This window comes from Anas platyrhynchos, chromosome 3, assembly GCF_047663525.1.
Source record: "Anas platyrhynchos isolate ZD024472 breed Pekin duck chromosome 3, IASCAAS_PekinDuck_T2T, whole genome shotgun sequence".
NCBI lineage: Eukaryota > Metazoa > Chordata > Aves > Anseriformes > Anatidae > Anas > Anas platyrhynchos.
The window spans coordinates 102,127,175-102,146,652 of NC_092589.1; the positions used below are offsets into that span (position 1 = coordinate 102,127,175).

At 37.4% G+C, this 19,478-nt stretch overlaps 1 protein-coding gene across 2 annotated transcripts in view; it reads right to left on the minus strand.

Annotated features, from left to right (window-relative positions):
- EIPR1 (EARP complex and GARP complex interacting protein 1) overlaps positions 1-19,478 on the minus strand; it is a 74,723-nt gene that overhangs the window by 25,614 nt on the left and 29,631 nt on the right. For both annotated transcript variants that reach the window (XM_038177553.2, XM_038177552.2), the window contains exon 4: positions 8,910-9,066. In XM_038177553.2, coding sequence (XP_038033481.1) covers positions 8,910-9,066 — 157 coding nt within the window. The remainder of the gene's footprint in view (positions 1-8,909; positions 9,067-19,478) is intronic.

Here is a 19,478-nt window from a genome sequence, read left to right on the forward strand (position 1 = left end):
TATGTTCAGCTGTATTCTGCAGCAGCAACTGAATGTCAAACATGAAATACCATAGAGAAGGGGAAAAACATGGGTAGGAGAAAAAACACTGCTTTCAAAGCAAAATATACATTTTAGAATATTTTTTAGACACAGCAGAAGTGGTGCTAATCTTTTAAAAAGAAAGCAGATAAACAGCAATACCATTTTCCCTGAGTGTGCCAACAGTTGCTGATGCTTACAGTTTTCAGAAATGGACAAGATACTTGTCAAATTCACAGCTGCCACTCAGAAACTGAGTGTCAACTTCACTGCTGCTCTTTAGATAATCTATAAACAGCAGACAAGCAATTATATTTGTTGCCTTTTACCCTGTTTTGTTATCATCTGACTCCTGATGCTTCAGATTAGCTTCTAGCTAGCAGTTTCTGGTTAAAAAATAAATCATGTAGAAAACATTTTCCTAGTAAAGAAAAAAAGAGAATTTACAATATTCATTCAAATGCACACATAAAAGGACTACATTATCTGTTTTATGCTGAATAGATAGTTAATGCCATCATTTATTAACATACTGAGCTTTTATAAATGAACAATTCAAGTTCTCCACTGTAGAATAAAGAAGAATAAAGCAACATGTAAACACTTTTGCAGATGTGAACTGAAGTCAGCCATAATATGTTGGACAAAAAGTTTTAACTGTTCTTCGGTTTTATAAGAATAAAAGATTTTGTTAACTGAAAATTCTCACACACTGCGAAGTGGAAAATATATCCAAACATCCTGCAGCCTCAACAGAGGCCATCAGAAAAATTAATGTTATGTACCCAAATATCCTTCATTTTGTTAAGTACTGTAATTCAATGTTGTTGTTATTATAAGAATAAGGCTCACAGGACAGCCAAGAATTCACAATTCTTACTCCTTACTCAAATGCTTTACAGAGTGGCCACATTTTTGAATGAGAACAGTTCTGTCTGTTTTCTGGTATTGAAGTCTGACATGCTGCTGACATATGTTTAGTGAATGCAGGTTATGAATTGTCTCAGAATACTAAACCACCCAGGTATATTTTGGTGTTCAAGTAGTCAAAACAAAGTAAGAGAAAAATCATAGCTTCCTTAAGTACACATATATAGACATAGAATGTTAAGATATAGAATAAGAATATAAGTTTCTTATGAAGAAGAGTATACTGAGGAAAATGAGAAAGGTAAAGATTAATTTGGCCAAGACCCCCCTTCTCCCCCTCCAAAGACACCTACTTTGGACTTCTTTCTGGCTCTTTGAATTATTTTTACATTAAAAATATAGCTGTTACATAAATGTATGCAAAAAGTATCCCACAAGGAGGTGACACAGGATAAATACTTGCACTAAACTGTTTTTAATTTCTTTCCCTTAAGTCATCAAACTAGAATGCTGGTGACCCCAGAAGTCTTTTTTTGTTTGTTTGTTTTAAATAAAAACAAAATAAAGGGTTAGCCTCAGTATTTGTATTTATTACACTCTGTCTCTATCTACTGCAGATGTGCAATTACACAAGTTTATAGCAAGAAAAATAATTGGGCTCTCTAAAGCAAGAATCACAATCTTAGCATTGAGAAGATATTTATGAACGTATAAACATAAGACAGAGAGTCTGAATCCTAGGAGCTCACAATCTAATAGAACGCATGGTAGGGAATTTGCTGCATGAAAGCAAGATATAGGACCCATTCATTTTAAGTATGAGCTCCTAAATACCTATTTTGTAATAAAGAGTATTATATTCTTGATAATTATTCACAATTTTAAGAGATGACCAACAGGTGAACATCTCCATAGTTCATTATAAAACTGAGACTTCCATCTAGGTGGCCACCCCAGAAAATGTATACATTATATTACATAACACTGCTTAAAATAGCAAAGCAAAGTGTCACTGCTAACATTCCAAGTTATGAACAGTTATAGATATGAATTGGCATCTCCAGTCTGCAGTTTAACCAACATAACTAATGTCCTGCACATACCTGCAGCGCAGTAATTACTAGCAGGGACAAAACATGAAAATGCTATGTAACCACATGTGTGAAACAGTAAGTAGCAAGATCTACTTTACAGAAAGAGTGCTATGACTAACAGTTTTCAGACTTAAGACATTAGTCAGCCATTCTCTACTGTGTTCGTTTTTTGCAGCAATAAAATATGCAAGTTGTACACAGGGACAGTCCTTGTGGAGCATGTGGTAAGAGCTCTAACAAAGTAACCTACCATTCTTCAGATTGTAGTTATTTAAAAGTCCTAAATTCCTACCCATTGACTTGGTAGGTGGAGCTGATTGTTTCTTCTATCTTCAGAGAAATAATCAATGTGAAAATCCCAGAGTATGAAAACCATGAGTAGCACTAATTGAAATCCATGCTACAGGGTAGATTTGTTTATTGTGCACATGCTCAGGTTTGGTCTGTACTCTTACACTGACTGCCCTAGTTACAAAGATGGTCCTATCAAGGCTAGGGGGCTTCCCCAAACTCATTTGGTATTGGAGGTTAAGTCATTATAGTTGATTAAAGACATTATGAGGGTAGTTTTGCTTGGTCCTTCCCCACATGTGCTTGTTCCAGACAGATCAGGAACATTAATCTGTATTTCCAGAAAAAGAGCTGTACTTTCAAAGATATAAAATTCTTGCTAGATTCTTCAGGACCCTACTTCCTCCTCTAAGGTCTGCTTCTTATCAGTATATACAGCATATCACTAGGTATCCAGGCATTCTTGCTTGACTTCCTGCTCATAGCAATGAGCTGTTCTCGAGCTCAGAGGAAGGGATTCCTGAATACCAACTGGGTTTCTTAGACCCTTCTGGAGCCCTATCACATGGGACTTATTGAAACAGATCTCTGAAGATCAGGAAGCTGCCACCAATGCTCTCCAGAAAGCCCCTGCATTGCCTACACCCTGCTGTGTTGTCCCTCCAGCAGATACTGGGACAGTTCAAACCCTGAACAAGGACCAGATCCCACAAGCACAAGAGTACTTCTAGCTGTCTGTAGGTCTCATCTACTTGTTCTTCCTGATCAGGCAGCTTGCAGCAAGCACCCATTACTGAGTCAGCCACATAGTTCTGCTCTCAAACCTTTGCACAAGATCTCAGCTAGCTCATCCTCCATCCCCAGGCAGAGCTCTATGATGCTCTCCAGCTGTGCTTACAATATAACTTCCCTCCTCATCTCCCCAGCCTGTCTTTCCTAAAGAGAGCCTATGTTTGAGGCCTGGCCTTGGTACTCTTCTCAGTTTTGTCTACACTTTTGTCTGTTACTTAGATCGAATAGACTAAGGATTTATCATATGCAAACGACATTTCCTATATGTTAAGTGCTGCTAAGTACAGCTATAGCAATATCAGTACACAAGAGACCATAGTCCCAAACTCCCCAAGGTCTGTTGATTACCTTTAAGCTGCAAGTTATAGAACTCGTTCAGCTTGACCAGAGCAGTAACATTAAAAACAGAATTGTCTTCTGTTTATTAAGATTAAAATTACATTATCACGAGGATAGATTTTTTTGTTTGTTTGTTTTCAATAGATCTTGGACTGTATTACTAGTGTCCATTCTCTTTCAGAGGAGAGGAAGAGAAGAGGACTTCCTCCCCTCCCAACCCCAATAATTGACTTTTGTTTTCTGTTTTAACTTAAGAAGTTATGCCTTGTTTCTGACATTATATAAAACATGAAATACAGGTTAAAGAATACAACACACTAAGGAAATACTAAAATAATTAATACTGGATTATATACAACAAGTATATTTAAATATCATGGCAGAAACACTGAAAAAGAGTATTCTAAAGCAAATATGCAAAAACATTGTAATTTCATTATTAAAAATTATTTCACTATTCCATCTCTGCCTTCATATATTGCCATTTGTTTTTTTTCCATGACATATCTACAGTAACAGAAGATCTAGAGTATATGTATCTAAATTACTGTAGGAGTGAGGTGTTTTGGGCAGCATAGTTTATTGTTCCTGTTGAACTCTTTTTCCCACGCCAGAAAAAGCACTTTAAGACTAAAGCTGTGTATCTGCTTGGAGGATTTGCAGATACTATTACAAAGACAAACCTTTTACAGCTTTATGAACAACACACCAAGGAGCTAGAACCTACTCACTAACAAAGAAAAAGAATCAATTGGCAACATATTTCAAACAAAAAGCGGGGCCAAGGAGTTAAGAAAAAAAATAAACTGTTAGAAGAAGTACAGTTAAAAAGTCTACATGAGGATTACAAGTTTATAACTTTGCTCATCTATTTTAATACTAACAGGAAGAAAGCTTCAAAGTAAGGAGTAACACATTTCACATATACAGACACTGATGCTGCATTACTGTTACCATTATTAATGGCTACACAGAATGAACAGCACATACAGAAGAACAGAATGAGTTTCTTCAATGAAAGCTGATAAAAAACAGAGATGGGTGTAAAGCCAGGATTCACTTCCAAAGCAGACGGACAGAAGTTAGACACCTTTTCCATTCTATAGCTTGAAGAAGGCTTAAAGAAAAAGAATATTAAGGATATATGACATGTCATGAAAGAAACATCTAACTGACTTGTCTGTCAAAGATCAGTGAGGTGGCCAACCTAGGAAAAATGTTTTAGTGGTAGGAATGTCTGGCAGGAAAGCACACAGGGAGCTGTCAGAAGTCTTGTCCAGCCTCTGGGGCCACGTGATGCTTACAGAATTTTCTATGTCCTAATGTAGAAATGAAGGGATGAAACAAGCTCATTTTTGAAACAGCTGGAGGTGCAAAGAGCAGTTTCTGCAGAGTCATTTTAGAAGAAACATCAGGTGGGGTGGGGGAACAGCAGAATTTGCACAGTGTCATATGGGATTTTTCAAAACGGCAACATGGATATAACACATTCTTACTATTTTACATCTGTTTGCAACAAACAGGCCATCTGCATGGTTGGAAAGGAGTGAAAAAGGAATACACATCCAAGTACATTTTTCAAATAATAGAACAAATATGGCTAAGAAGAAAAAGGACAATTGCCTAGTAGGACACTCTTAGTGAAGACTTGTCATATAGCAACTTTTTCCCAAAAAATTTATATATTCTATCTTTGTAACACCAGAGGTGGGTAATGGAGAATGGAGAATGTATGGAAAGAAACAGGTAGCAAACTATTGTTAAAAGCTGATAATTCTTTGATTCTGTCTGTAATTAATTAGCTTCACTGATATCCATCTCCTGTTAGCTTTGAATTTTCTGCATTATTTGAAGAAATTGAAAGGCCTATGTCACAAACAATTAGCATCAGTTAAGCAACTATTGCAGAAAGAAAAAAACATAGTAGTTTATACGCTAGCCCATGCAGTAGGCACTCCTGACACTCTCATTAAACCTCTACACAAATATCAAAGGGATCTCATTCCTCACAATTACTTTTCTGGTACCACGACATATGAAGTATTAAAATAAAATAAGGTTTTCATTTCAAAAGAAATCATGACTGCATTTATTATATGCCTTTGCTGTCAAGCAAATATAAAAGTTGATGTAATTTAAAGACTGTGTGATCCTCCTAAAAGAACTGTTACTTTCAAGTTTTAATTGATTGGATAAAGACCACTGAATTGTTTTGGACTTTTTTTTTTTAATATAAAGGTAGAATTTTCCTGTATAGATCCTAATCCTAACAAGGTGGTAGTATAGAAGAATTAATGTTACAACACGGCAGCAAACAAATGTTACCTGAATGCAACAGGAAAGTGTTAGAGCTGCTAAAAGAACATTTTCACTTTTCTGTGGAATTTCAGGATCTCTTACCTGCTCCCCCACCTTCTTAGGCTACTTGTTTGCCTAGTTTAGGCACCTGTTGAGTTTTCTGAAGCCTGTGCCATTCAAAAGCTGAGTAGAACAGTAAAAATTGAGTAAAGACTGTTCCCAGATCCAAAAACTTAGTTACAGAAACTATCTTAATAACTGAAAGTGAATAGTTACAGTTAAATTTGTAACAACTCTTACACTGCAGATACACCAGAACCCTACAAAAGCACTTGCTTTCTCACCTGCATTTAACATGCTGGAAATCAGATTTTTGTCAAAAAAACCTGTCAAAACCAGAAAAATATTTCAAAGATCTCAAGCAGGAGGTGCCTGAATGTTGTGCCTATGTAAGGAAAGCTTAGACTGCCAGTGGAAGTCACAAGCAATTGGAAATAGTGGTTTTGGTTCACAGAAGACAAATTGATATTAATACCTCCATGGTAGTTTTTACTAAGACATTTCATAGGTATTTGAGAACAGCATTCCATAAATGAAAAGAGATAAAGATAAGGAAACACAGGATTAGTTGTTTTTATTACCAGTAAACAAATAAGCAAAACCAATACCTAACGCACCAGATGTGGTAAGAAAATCCCCCCATGTTCCTCATACATGACACTAGAAATAAGAAAATCTGTGAGGAAATTTTTCTTAGGTCAACAGAAAAGTAATGCAAGAAGATAAACCTTATTAAAAAGAAGGTAAAAAAAAAATAAAGAGCAGTGAAAACAAAGAAAGTATGAGCAAGCAAAGCAGAGACAGGCAGTGGATGCCTACCCAGCATATACACACGTGATGAAAGCCCAATTTGTTTTATCCTCATTCAAAACATGCATTCTGACTGCTTATTTTCAAAGTTAACTTCAACAAACAACATCTCTATCAAATGTAAAATATTTAATTTCAAAAGCTATCATGACTTAAAAACTGTTCAACCCTCAGCCGGTGTAGAACTTGAGGCTTATTGCTATAGCGTGCCCTGGGGATGGAAACTCCTCCTCAGAGTGTACGTGGCCACCCTGAACCCCAGGTTCAGTGTCAAAATTGTGTTTTGTGAGTAAAACATACTCAGGCATATAACCTAATGAGAATAGCATCAATGTCATATTTATGATACTTGAAAGAGCAGAAACACATACCGTAAATTGAATTTTAACCAATTATAAACACGGAAATTTTGTAATAGTAAAGTGACAGAAATAAGACATTCTACAGAGATCAACAATGAAGTTTGAACATAAACTGAGAATCAAAAATAGAGGACACCAAAGAAATGTAATGGCAAGAAATCATGGAGAAAACACACAGATAACAGGTATTAAAATAGTAGCAGGTATTTGTAAACACTAGCACTGAACAAAAACAATCACATGACAGGAGACAAAATTGAAAATGAACTTGTTACCAACTATAGCAGAGAAAAAAAAAAACAAACTGATTTTGGGCTTGCACATAAATTCACATCCTGATATTAAGCAGCAATGTGCCCCCTCTTTTTCCTCTGATGAAACCCAGGTATCTCAGTATCAGAGACATAGGAACAGATTAAGGGAAATAAAAAGACAAAGCACATTAATTTAAGGGGCAAAAGGTGAAGATAAAAAAAGTCCTCATAATATTCCCAACTATATTGGAAAGTAATTATCTGAGGTTTTCAATAGTAAAAATCGCATTGCCTAATGTGATTGAAGAGTTATAAACAGAAGTATTCATATGAAAATGAGTAGCAAAGCTTTAAAAGTTGCTAACATTGAAAAATCTAACATTAGCTAAGCTGTGATATTACAATAAAGTAGCCTAGACAACACACTTTTTAATTCATTGTTATGTCCATTCTTTTCTAAGAAGAACCTAATAAAAAGCCACCAAACCACACCTTGAAATTTCAAATACAAGCCCCAAACCAGAAATAGAGGCTTAAAACTTATGGTACAATGCATGACACAATGAAAAATCAACTGAATTAGCTATCACTTCTAAATTATCCATTAACTAGCTAGTAAGAAAAAAAGAAAACTTTACATAACTAGATTTTGAAAAGGAACTGAGATTGATTTTAAGCATCTTTCCTTTTTGATACAATTTAAAGTTACTGCTACTAGAATATATTTAAGGATAACGAGATCATGCTGGATACCTCACACAGCAGGTATCTGAATTCAGAAACCAGAAGCCCTTTCTACTCTCATTTAAGACACTTATAGTAATACCGACATTGACATTGCATTATCCCTGTCCAATTTCAGTTCAGAGATGTCACATTTCATTTAAAAAAAAAAACCTGCTCTGTTGTTCCGTTTTTCTTAAAATTCTGATGATTGCAAAATGGACTGTAGAACCTGCATGATCATCTTCTGCTCTATTCTGACAAGCAGACATTTCCAAGACTTCTACAGACCATCTTCTTATAATTTCAACTTTTCCTGCCCGTGGAAGGTGGCCAGGTGGTCCCACAAACACAAACAACATTTCAGTTGGTGAAATAGGAAACGTGTTAGCAGTTCTTTGCCCCACATCTGTTCAGAAAGCAGGGGAAACATGTCATATGCATTTCCCAGAAGCAAAGTATTTATGAATACCCAACAGACACATTTAACTTTCTTTCAAAGAACAGAAAAGAAAGGGAAACAAACCTCCATAATTCTCTCTGCAGTATTACAGCTCTTTTTGTCTTTTCTTGGATAACAGAAAAGATTAGTTCACCAAATAATGAATTCTTATCCTTAATAAACAATAAATGACTTGCACTCATGCCAGATCAGGTGAGTAGAGACTGAAAAGCAACATCAAATTTATATTCCATGAAAAGACTGAAACACTAAGTATAATACCTTTGCGCAACAAAGGCTTTAGATGGGGGCAGGTGGGGAGAAGCACATTAAAACAGTACACAGGCTGTTACTCCATATGTGTTTGTAGGACTATAATAAATGTTTTTAATCTATGAAACATCTGGGACAAAAATCCAATTTGTACTTTTTTAAAAAATGTGTAGTTTTAAAGTGTGTAGTATAGCCTCTACAATATAAATCTGCACAAGACTAACAGCACAGGTCTCTCCTTTAGTTTTTTTCTAGGAGTATAAAATATGCAGAATCCTACCAGGCCATATTGCCATGGGCTGTGTTGTCAAGGTGACAGAGTAGCTCCAGGGTTTGAGTGTTGCTTGATGAATCATCAGGGGATTCATGACTGCCTGATTCCAATTCCTTCGGCATCCTCCAAACAGCAGCACATGTCATGACTTTACTGTCTGAAGCTAAGCAACAGAGAATAATGTCAACAGATCATTGTATGGGAGACATATTTTGGATACAGTGCATCAACATTTACACAAATCTATAAGCAGTGCACATCTGCTGTTTAAAAAATTTTAAAGTATTAGAGTAAGCTGAATCAAAGAACACAGAACATGGATACCGACAGACCCCAAGTTAGCAGTCAAGCGGCTGCAAACTCATAATTAGCATTCATTCAACCCAGTTCTCCCTGTTTTGAAGGCAAAAGTCAGTGCCCATGAAAACAACAATGTTTAAGGCAAGTTTTCAAAGCTTCATTCCCCCTGTTGACGTCAATGAGAATAATGCACAACTTGTATTACTTGAGCCCTTAACAATTGAGACACTTTTAATATTTTCCATTCAGGGGCTACCTTCAGTTAAACTTACAGCATTATGTTGTATCCTTTGCTACCAATAACCATTTACCACTAAACTTCAGGTTTCTACCCAAATACATTCCTGTATCTCCAGTGAACAAAAACAGCTTCCAAAAGAAAACAGAACTTATATGCATATAGCAAAGTATTACAACATACAAGGAACGAGCTGACTATAGATTGAAGGGGAAAAATACCATATGGTTTATAGAATACCATAAGGTAACGCCCATCACCCCCCCAAAAAAAAGGAATTTCTAGCAGCACAGAATGGGAAGAGATGAGAGCAGCACCACCTATGTTCATATCGTTACAAGCTGTGGTCCAGGCTTCCCAGAACAAGGACAGGTCAATTATCTACTGCAGCAGGAACAAAGAAACCAGCTACGGGGATGTTAGGTGAATGGAGGGTGTCACTACCTGCTGGAGGATGCTAAGTGCAAAGTACAAAGCATAAGCAATGGGTGAAACGTTTTGTGTTGCAAAGCCTTTTCACGTGTGTCTCTCATTGTTCTGTCTTCAGGTACATCTGGCTGATCTTAGTCGAGTGCCTGATTAAAGACCCATGAGCAGACATGACCAGCTCGGATCAGCAGAGAGGAAAACAGGAATGACTGTAGTAATGAGGGCGTTTGTTTTTAAAAGGGTGGATGGTAAATCTGAAAAAGGCCTTCTCAGGCTCAGTGACATTTAACAGAAATGTCTCCACTACAGAGGTAACCAATTTGAATATTATACACACAAAACAGGCATTCAAGCAACACACAATAGGACAAAAAGCAACATCCATTTCTGAAAAAAGTAAATGGGGTAAGAGAAGGAATTTAAGGTATGGAATTCAGAATACATGAGCACTACGTATTTGATAGAGTGCACTAAGTATGAAATATATGTATGATTTTGGTAACTGTATAGAAATTCTAGTTTGCTGTATAACAAGTTGAATACAGTATCAAGAGACTATATATCAGAAGATGATGGATAATCCCTTATTTATTAGCATGTAATTGAGCTTGTAATAATACTAATGCATGCTAACTAAATAGCCATTTCCAAACCATTTGAGGCAAATCCTTCCCTTTAAATCAATGTGCCACTGAATAAAGAATAGGAAGAGGTAGCACATGGCTACCTTTCTTTAACAAAGGGCAAGTCAATGCACAGTATGCATTCTACACAACACAAATAAAGATAACCTAAACTGAACGTGCAATGTAGTTTGAGAAACTAAGATTTACTCCGTGTTTTGGCTAGATACTCAAATATGTGGCAGAATGTTAAAATGTTAAAGAACACTGAAAAGAAATTTACGGTGTATTAGAATTAGTGAGAGGTATGTACCATGCATATAAAGCTTTAGCTTTTCCACTATCACCAAAGTCTATTCAAAGAACCACAAAAGCCATCATGGAAAATGAACTACACATTTCTCAAGCTATCTTTGCTGACAGAACAGCATAACGAGTCTCAAGACAACCTTACAAGGTCATTTTAACGTCTCAAAAATTAAAAAAATAGAAAAAATTAGAATTCTAAAACAACTAAATGAGCAGTGATTTGAAGAGTGGTTGAACCTGAAGAAGAAAATATTGAAATCTTTCTGAAACTTGATGTAACCCAGGTTCCTATAGCACTTCCATGCTTTGAAAATTTGTCAAAGGCCACCAATTGTGAATGCATACAACAATTCTATGAAGAATTCATATTTGTTTTCAGATTATAACTGTGGATGCTTCTAAGGAACAAGATGGAAGTATACGTTGATATTCCTGGCAGAAGAAATTTACTTGGGTAATAAGAACAAATTTAACAGATTTCCACATCTTACAAACCTATGTAAGCCATTTCTTGGAGCCCAGCATATATTTTCTCTGGAAAGCTGCTCCGACTATACGATGGCGTTATCAGATGCCATTTGCTCTTCCAAAATGCATGAGAAGCTTCTCTTTCTGGAAAGTAATTTGAGCAAGCTAGACTTCTGTATTAATGACTGTGATTTTGTAGGACTTTAGGCAATCTTTTTTCTTTTTATTAGGTTGGCTCAGAATTTCACATGCAAAACTCTGTGCCATCCTATGTGTGTTTCACTTCCATGGGGCTGGTGGTATGGGACAACAATTCTGTGTGTGTCAGAAAGGAACACTAAAAGCCAGCTTGCACACAACACACAACTCCTCAAGATGCAGCACACTCAGTGTAGTGCTCTGCTTGCAGCTGGGTTTGGAGATGAGCATGGGAAAAAAAAACAGGCTGCTTTCCAGCTATTGAATGATCAACTATTATAAACAACAGCATGTGCATCACAAATCTTCAGCTTTCATTTTTACAGTTTGGACAAATTCTGGAATTACATACATAGCTAAAACCTGTAGACTGAAAAGACTTAATTGAGAGTACTTTTAGTTTCTCTTTGCACTTCTTATGTACTCATCTACAGTTCTGACACTTAATTCCCAGATATGTGAAACCAATATGGAATCACCACTGCCTCCCACAGAAGTAATTTTAGATACACCTGGTCTTATCCTTAGGCTTAGTTTTCCTTTATATAAGGAACTTTAAAAGTATACACCATTTTTGTCCTGGTAAGCAGGCAAACTATGTCTGAGTTAAAGTATCATTCCATTACGACATTCCACTATGACATGGACTTCTTTTTGTGGGTCATGATTCATTTTAATCAAAAATGTACTGGCAACAAACATTTATAAACCCATAGACAGAAGATAACTCTCACTGCATAGAAATCCAAGTCCCACAATAAGCTGCTTGTGGCTGTACGAGAAGTTCTCTAGTAGCACACAGTGTTTCTAGAATTACCCACCTAGTTGTAACTTCCCAAGCACTCATATCAAAATTTGCAAACAATATTACTAAGTAATTTCACTACTGCTTCTATAGTTCCACTGCTTACGCTGAATACCTAAGGGCAAGCAGAAACCCCAGATTTTCCCTTATTTTACTATCTTTGCTTCATCCCACTGCATACACACATTGATAATGACAAGGTTGTTATCTATAACCTCTTGCATTATTTCTCTAAAAATGTTAAGAGACCAATATGAATGAATGTAATATTGAAATGACAATACCGGTTACTCTATCAAAGAAAGAGCAGCAAGCAAAACACATAATAACTAGGTCATATCTCTATGCCTTCCTTAAAGCTATTTACATAGCTGGAGACCACTTTTCCTTACCTCATATTTAAACCAGAATTTTTATTTCTTTATGGCACAGCACCAATGCAGAAAAAAATAGGTAAGGTTAAGCTAGCTACTGTTGCAGTCTTATAACTGAGTGTATGAAGAAATATATTTGTAGGTTTAACTAAGCACTAAATAACTGTTAAGTTACGCTTTCATAAAATATAAGTAAAAGGTTCACAGAAGGGAGTCCTGCTGTATTCCTAAAGCATTGTTCAGAAGAAATGACCCAGGACTAAGACAATGAACTGTTGCATCTTTGTCACTTTTGTTCCTCATTACTCAAAAAAATCCTTGTCTAATCCATCGTGCACCTTCAGCACACCTTTCACTAGGTACAGTTAAGGCCAGAGTTAGACATGCTTTAACAATTGCAACAACTCCCCAGCTTCATTAACACGAACTCCTGGGCAGAGGACATCACACTCACAGATCTGCCAGAGTGACTGTACACAGTTTGTTCTACCTGGTTCTGTTGAAATGATCCAAGCTCAAGAACAAGCAAACAAGAAGTCGAGGAATAAGCAAATATCCCACATTTTGACAGCACTCAGTTGGAAAGCATCCACACACGCAGTTATACTGGCAGCTCTGAGGGTGCAGTAACTGCAAACGACAATCTTTGGGGAGTTCATCCAAAGCCTAAGAGAGCTACAGAGCACAAGACCTTCTTCAGATGCCTACTTTACAAGTCAAGCAAGTGAGAAAACTCTCTGCATGCAGAGTGTGCAATTTGCAAAGGGTCACAACTTGGTCAAATCAATACCAATTTTCACTACAGCACTCCAAAGGACTTCCCAATGAGGACTATTTCCATAACAATTTTCAGCTTCCCACGACCAGCTTTTTCAACACAGAAAAAGGGTAGAAGTTATACACAGGTGAAGCATCCTGTTTATCAACCGCCAAAAAAAATGCTCCCCTGGGAGAGCTGCTCCAACTTCATCAGCTCTGAGAAAGAAATAAGCCTCCCACCAAAAATAATAAAAATATAGGTAACCTTAAATATAAGCACTTGTTACTCCTTTAGAGAATTATAATACATAAACAGATGAATTCACTGAAGCACTGCTGGTTGGAATGCTGTAGCAAGCAGACATTCCTCAACATCTACAGAGTCATTTCAGGACTAGAAGCAAAAAGAAAAATGTGAATATAAGTATACAGACTGCTGATTCCAGATGCAATACTTCTGCTCGTTATACTAGAAGTCATTCCTGTTCTTATGAAAAATTACATCTTGCTGTAAGTTTCCAGATTTTTAAACAAGAAGGAATTGTCTAAGCACTTCAAACAACCCTTGATTTTGATTCATGAATTCCTACAGACTCGCATAGTAAAAGAAGTGAGCTCTGTCAGGTCTCCAGATTTAGAGTGAATAACCTAAAAGTTTATAAAAATTTGATTGACTTTTAAAGATTTATTTAGAAAATTCTATAGCCTGGAAAACTACAAAGAATTCTTTGCATGGAAAGCAACAAACATAGTCCAGACTAGTGCTGAATCAACAGTGTGGGAAGATGTAAGATGATTACGCAGTGATTGCAGTTTGGGTCTAAATTAGTTCAGAAATGAGGCCAAGTGTAACACATGCTGGACTTTAGCAAGTTTTCAGATTGGTGCCATTATAAAAATTTGTTTACAGAGACATCTTGAAAAATACAGTTTATTCCCTTTAATAAATTGCAAGTTTAACAAGGACATGACTTATAATCCCAGTAAATATACTAAGAAAGCAACTGATAGCTGGATAACTGACACAATAACTCAGAATAGATGCAGAAGGAAGAGATGTGGTCTATAGCCACTGAAGACAGTAAGTGGTCTGAAATAGAGCTCCAACATAACAAGTATGCCTTTTTGTTCTCACTAATACAAAAACAAAGGTCTAAGATTTTGCAATTGAAAGCAACCCAGTAATTTCATTGTTTTTCCAAACTTAATTCCTTTATTGAAACTCTCCTTCCACAAATAGATTTTCTGGAAGGAAGCTACAGAAAAACTACTCAGAGTTTTGCTTGATGGTCTGGGTTTAAAAGAAAAAAGAGGGAAAAAAAGAAAAAACATCCGAAACTATTTTGGAGACAGTCAAGTATTACTAAAACAAAGATGAAACTGAAGAACAAAAAGAACACATGGAATATGAATAAAATAAATCATCATCAGAAGTATAGATGGTGATCAATACTCTGCAGTTTCAGCAGATAAGAGGTTTGAGTACATGCAGAAAACCACCAATTGTTTCCCTTACTCGTTCAGGTGTGTATCGAGAACTTGATAACCATCAATACGTACTATCACTTATCCACGTTCTGCTTGCCTCCAGTTTACCCACTGCAGTTACTCTTCCAGAACTGAAGCTAGTATCTTTCACAGGCAATAGAGGCATTAAAAAAGATAAAGAAGAAATTTATTTCAAGAGTTTACCATTGATACCCTTTGTTTGTGATGTTTACCATTTGATAACAAAGTTTAAAAATGTGATTTTAAGAAGTTAAACCCCACTACAACTTGTAAGCAAAGTGATGCCTGTAGGCATTGCTGTAATATAAATGGTAAAGTGTAAGAATACAGATAAATGAACATATGAGTATTACCACCACCACACCACCCCCCAATCCCACACAAGTGGATTTTCATCCCAATTATACAGGAACACATCAGTCAGCCCTGCAGCTCACAGCTGTTCAATCATCTACCTTTCATTCTTCTGGCGCCACTTGCTGAATAAAACCTACCATGCCACTGAAGCACGCTCTGACATACAGAACTGCAGTCCTGGCTTTTCAGAGGCTTACTGCAGTCACCCAAAGCAGACCAGGTCCAGCTCTGCTCTGCCCTTCCCAATTATGTCATTGTACAAAGCACATGAGTCTTTATGTTCAATTATTCTTTACGATCTTTCTTTTCTTACCTAAATATGTGATAAATCACCCTTGATTAATGTATTCTTTTGGAAGAAAACAAAGACGGTTATTGCTAGTCTCCTGCTCTCTTTTTAAATCATTCCGAAGCACATTCTATATGTACATTAGTAATTAAGTATTTTTTAATTGATTTCTTAGAATCAATAATGAAACACAGACAGTAACATGTACAGGAACAATGTTTACGTTTTACTTTCTGCTGTCATTCTGCCTCATTCCCCTGTGTTTAACCTTGAAACCCAAATGACAATGCTTCCTACATCACTGCCTGCAGACATTCACACTGAAGCTGGAGGAGCCGAAGTATCAGTGCCTGACAGGGTTTGCTCTTTGATCAGCTCAGGTGGTGCAAAGCCAGCTGGCTGCAGTTATTCTGTTGCCCAGGGAACAACAACTGAAGTGTATGCTTCCTAAATCTGCACAGGAGGCCCTTCTGCAGCACTGCCACAGCAGCTCTTGCTGTGCGAGGCTGAAGTGGCGAAGCCGCTATAGCTACAGCCCAGCTGGTGCCCATTAATGCTCTCAGTAGGACAGGAACAAGCAGCGAGTATTCAGAAGCCTCCTTCTTACCATTGACAGAGTTATCGCTTTTCCTTATTAATGAAGGTAAACATCCTTCTCTTGTTTTAATAAAATGAGGAAATCAAAACCAAAATTATTTAAGTACGCATTTTTTGAAGAACAACTTTGTAGCCTTTTTAATCAGCTTGTAAAAAAAAATAAACCACATTCCATTTATTCCAGAACACATCTTTTACAGGTAAAAGAATATGGTGGGGGAAAAAACACCACCATTCTTTTTTCTGGGTTCAGAATTTCTTCTTTAGTGCTACAGGCCTGCATAGTACCTTTATAGTACCTTTTTTTGTTTTTCCAAAAATGCATGGGGTGAGGTATATGTAAGAATAATAAATTATAGGCAGCCTGATTTTTCTTTCCATTTATTTTTTAGGTACCAAAAAACTGCTTTTGATTTTGAAAAACATAAACATAGAAACACAGCAGAAACATGATATACCAGCTCACTCTGTATCCTAATAGAAGTATGTTTCCAAGTCAAGATGGAAGCAGAAATAATTAGTACAAACACAGTAACATCCTCCAATCAAGTCCAGCTCAAGACATACTCATACAGAAGACATCTTTCATGCCTACTTGGTGTCTCAAGACTCCAACATGTGGAAAGCACTGCACGAACAGCAGCTTTACTGCTAGCATGCAGACCACAGATAATCCTAAATTCACATTTATGGCACACAAATACAACATAGGTGAGACCTGGGTGCTAGACAGCAGGCTCCCATTCTGCATTGTGCTAACAGATGTATGAGGACGTTTTGAAACTCTCACAGGCTGGATGGCAACACAGAGACAATGATCTAAAAGTCTGCAAAGGAGCAGGTATGACACAAAGAGACAGGTAAACCAATCATGTTATATGGAAGGAGGAGACAGAACCTGCAGAAAGCAGGCAGTCAGCAGGCTGAAAAATTGGAGAAGGCACAAATTGCATTTTTTATACTGAGGTTTCTTACCCTATCCAGAGGTGATTTGAGATGATGTCTCAGCACATATCTTTTGCTTGGGATGTGCTCTCCAAGGATAGATATTTAAGGGATCTCAACATTTACTGACTGCATTTCTGGAATTCTGCCATAGGAGGCCAGCCCGAGTGAGGAACTGTAACCCTCACTCCACTTATGAGCTGAACTCTGTTCTTCAGGCTACAATTTAGCTATAGCACTGTAAAAGCTGCTTAGCAGCACAAACAGACATGCTTACTTTCTAACACTTCAGAGGAACAGAACTTGTAAGACACAACAGTGACTTATGGCACTTTTGATACAGCAGGTATCCCTCTCTAGGTATTTTAACATTGTAGAAAAGAATGGAGAAATTACCACTAACTACTTGTTTTTGTTTGTTGGTGGTAGCCTTCACACTCTTGTTATCACCAGCCCACCAGAACTGCAGCAGCTGTACCTGAAGCAAGGTATCAGCCAGCCATACAAAAAGCTTACAAAAAGCTTTGGGAGATTTAACCCTGGGCTGAGGAGAGCTACACAACACACCAATAAAAACCAATGAACCCTATATACGTGTTGGCTTCCATCATCACTAAGGCTAGCGAAGCTGAACACTATTATCAACATTGTCCTTTTTTTGTGTGCAAAAGTACCAAAGAGAAAACAGGAGTCTCGTGGAGGCATTCACTTCCATCACCACAAAAACCACAGCAGCTGTCAGTTAAGTGGGACTAGATGATAGCAATGCATTAACGCTCCCACTTGATGTTTCGTGAGATATTAAAACACTATACTCCTTAACAATTTAATGACAACTGAGAACCACTTATCCCCTCATTGAATTAGGCCATCACCAGACAGTTGCACATTCAGTGTTCAATTTAAATAAGCTTTAGCATTTCAATTTCATTGCATATGAGTTCCAAAGACAAATAATAACTGCTTGACACTTCGTGGAAATCTGGATGTAATTCCACTTGTCCTGTTTGAAGCAATGTGAGCAGTTTGTGTGACTGTCCAAATTTGCAGGACTAACATCTAATATCTCAATTGAGAAAGATACATTCACAAGCCCTTATGGCAGACTTTTGCCATTTCCACTTCTTTCTTTACCTCAATAGAGACCAAGAAGTGCAGCCACTCTATTAATATACACAGTTTTACCCAGCAATGACTTGTAATTGAAATCTTTTCCCTTTAAGCCTTCATGATCTGTCCTTCCAAAAGAGCTTGGGTTCTTCCATGTATCTGTGATCCCACTGAGATGACGTTTGCCATAAACATAAGGTGTATTTGATCAGTACTTACAAAGAAAGTGTCCTGTCTCTGAGCTAAAAGTTTGACTGTAGGATGGCTATTATAGATTTGTATAAATCTACTGCATGGCTGTCCTCGCACACCAAGAGGTCTGCCGTTTGCCTTGCTCTCCTAGTGTCCTTCCTGCCACACGAGCTGGCAGTCAGAGGGCAGAGATGCTCAGCAAATGGTGGGCTGGCTGCAAGGGGCCTGTTTTATAGGGCCCGGGGCAGTGGTGGCCACTGTGAGCAAGGCTCTGTGATAGAGTGGCCCATGTGTGACCAAAGGCAGCTGTGTTGGGAGCCGCCTGGAAGATGTCCTCACGTGGACAAGGAGGAGGGTTGAGGGGGCTGAGGGCCCCTTTTCTGGGGCTGGCTCCCCCAAGCCATTTGGCTTGCCACAGAGAAAGGCTGTCCCTTGGCCACAGGGACTGCACTGCACCTCTCATCCTGTGCCCTGGGATTATTTTTAACACTGGTTTTTAGGTAATTTCATTTATTTATTTATTATTTTTTACAGAAAAGCACAGAACCATGGCATATACTGTCCCTATAGAGCCTCCAGCTCACACACTGATCTCCAATAACTTCCATTCCCTGGATATACCCCAAATATACTTCCCCTTTTACTAATAACATATGCTATTATATTTTCTTCCTTCTTATTGCCTTAAAAGCACGTGCCAAAACTTTCATATTTGCTGTCATAAGTTTACTGACTCTCATCATTTGTTGGCTTCTTATGTCTAGGCCAAAACAGTATCAACAGATTGAGCTGAAGTACTCAACAAAATTACCTCCCACACTCACATTTCCTTTATGCCGCACATACTAATTTCAGAAAATACAATGTAGAATCTATGTGAAATAGTTCACTGATATCTAGTTTAAAACAACAAATTTCAAGTTCAGCTTTGACCCTGTATCTTCATTGCTGGCTTCAGATCATTGCTAGCAGACCAGTTCCTAAAGGTTCAGCTCACAGGTTGAGCATGAGCAATTTATATTCACTCACACGGGAGTGAAACGCTGCATAATGTGACTTTAAACTTTAGGGAA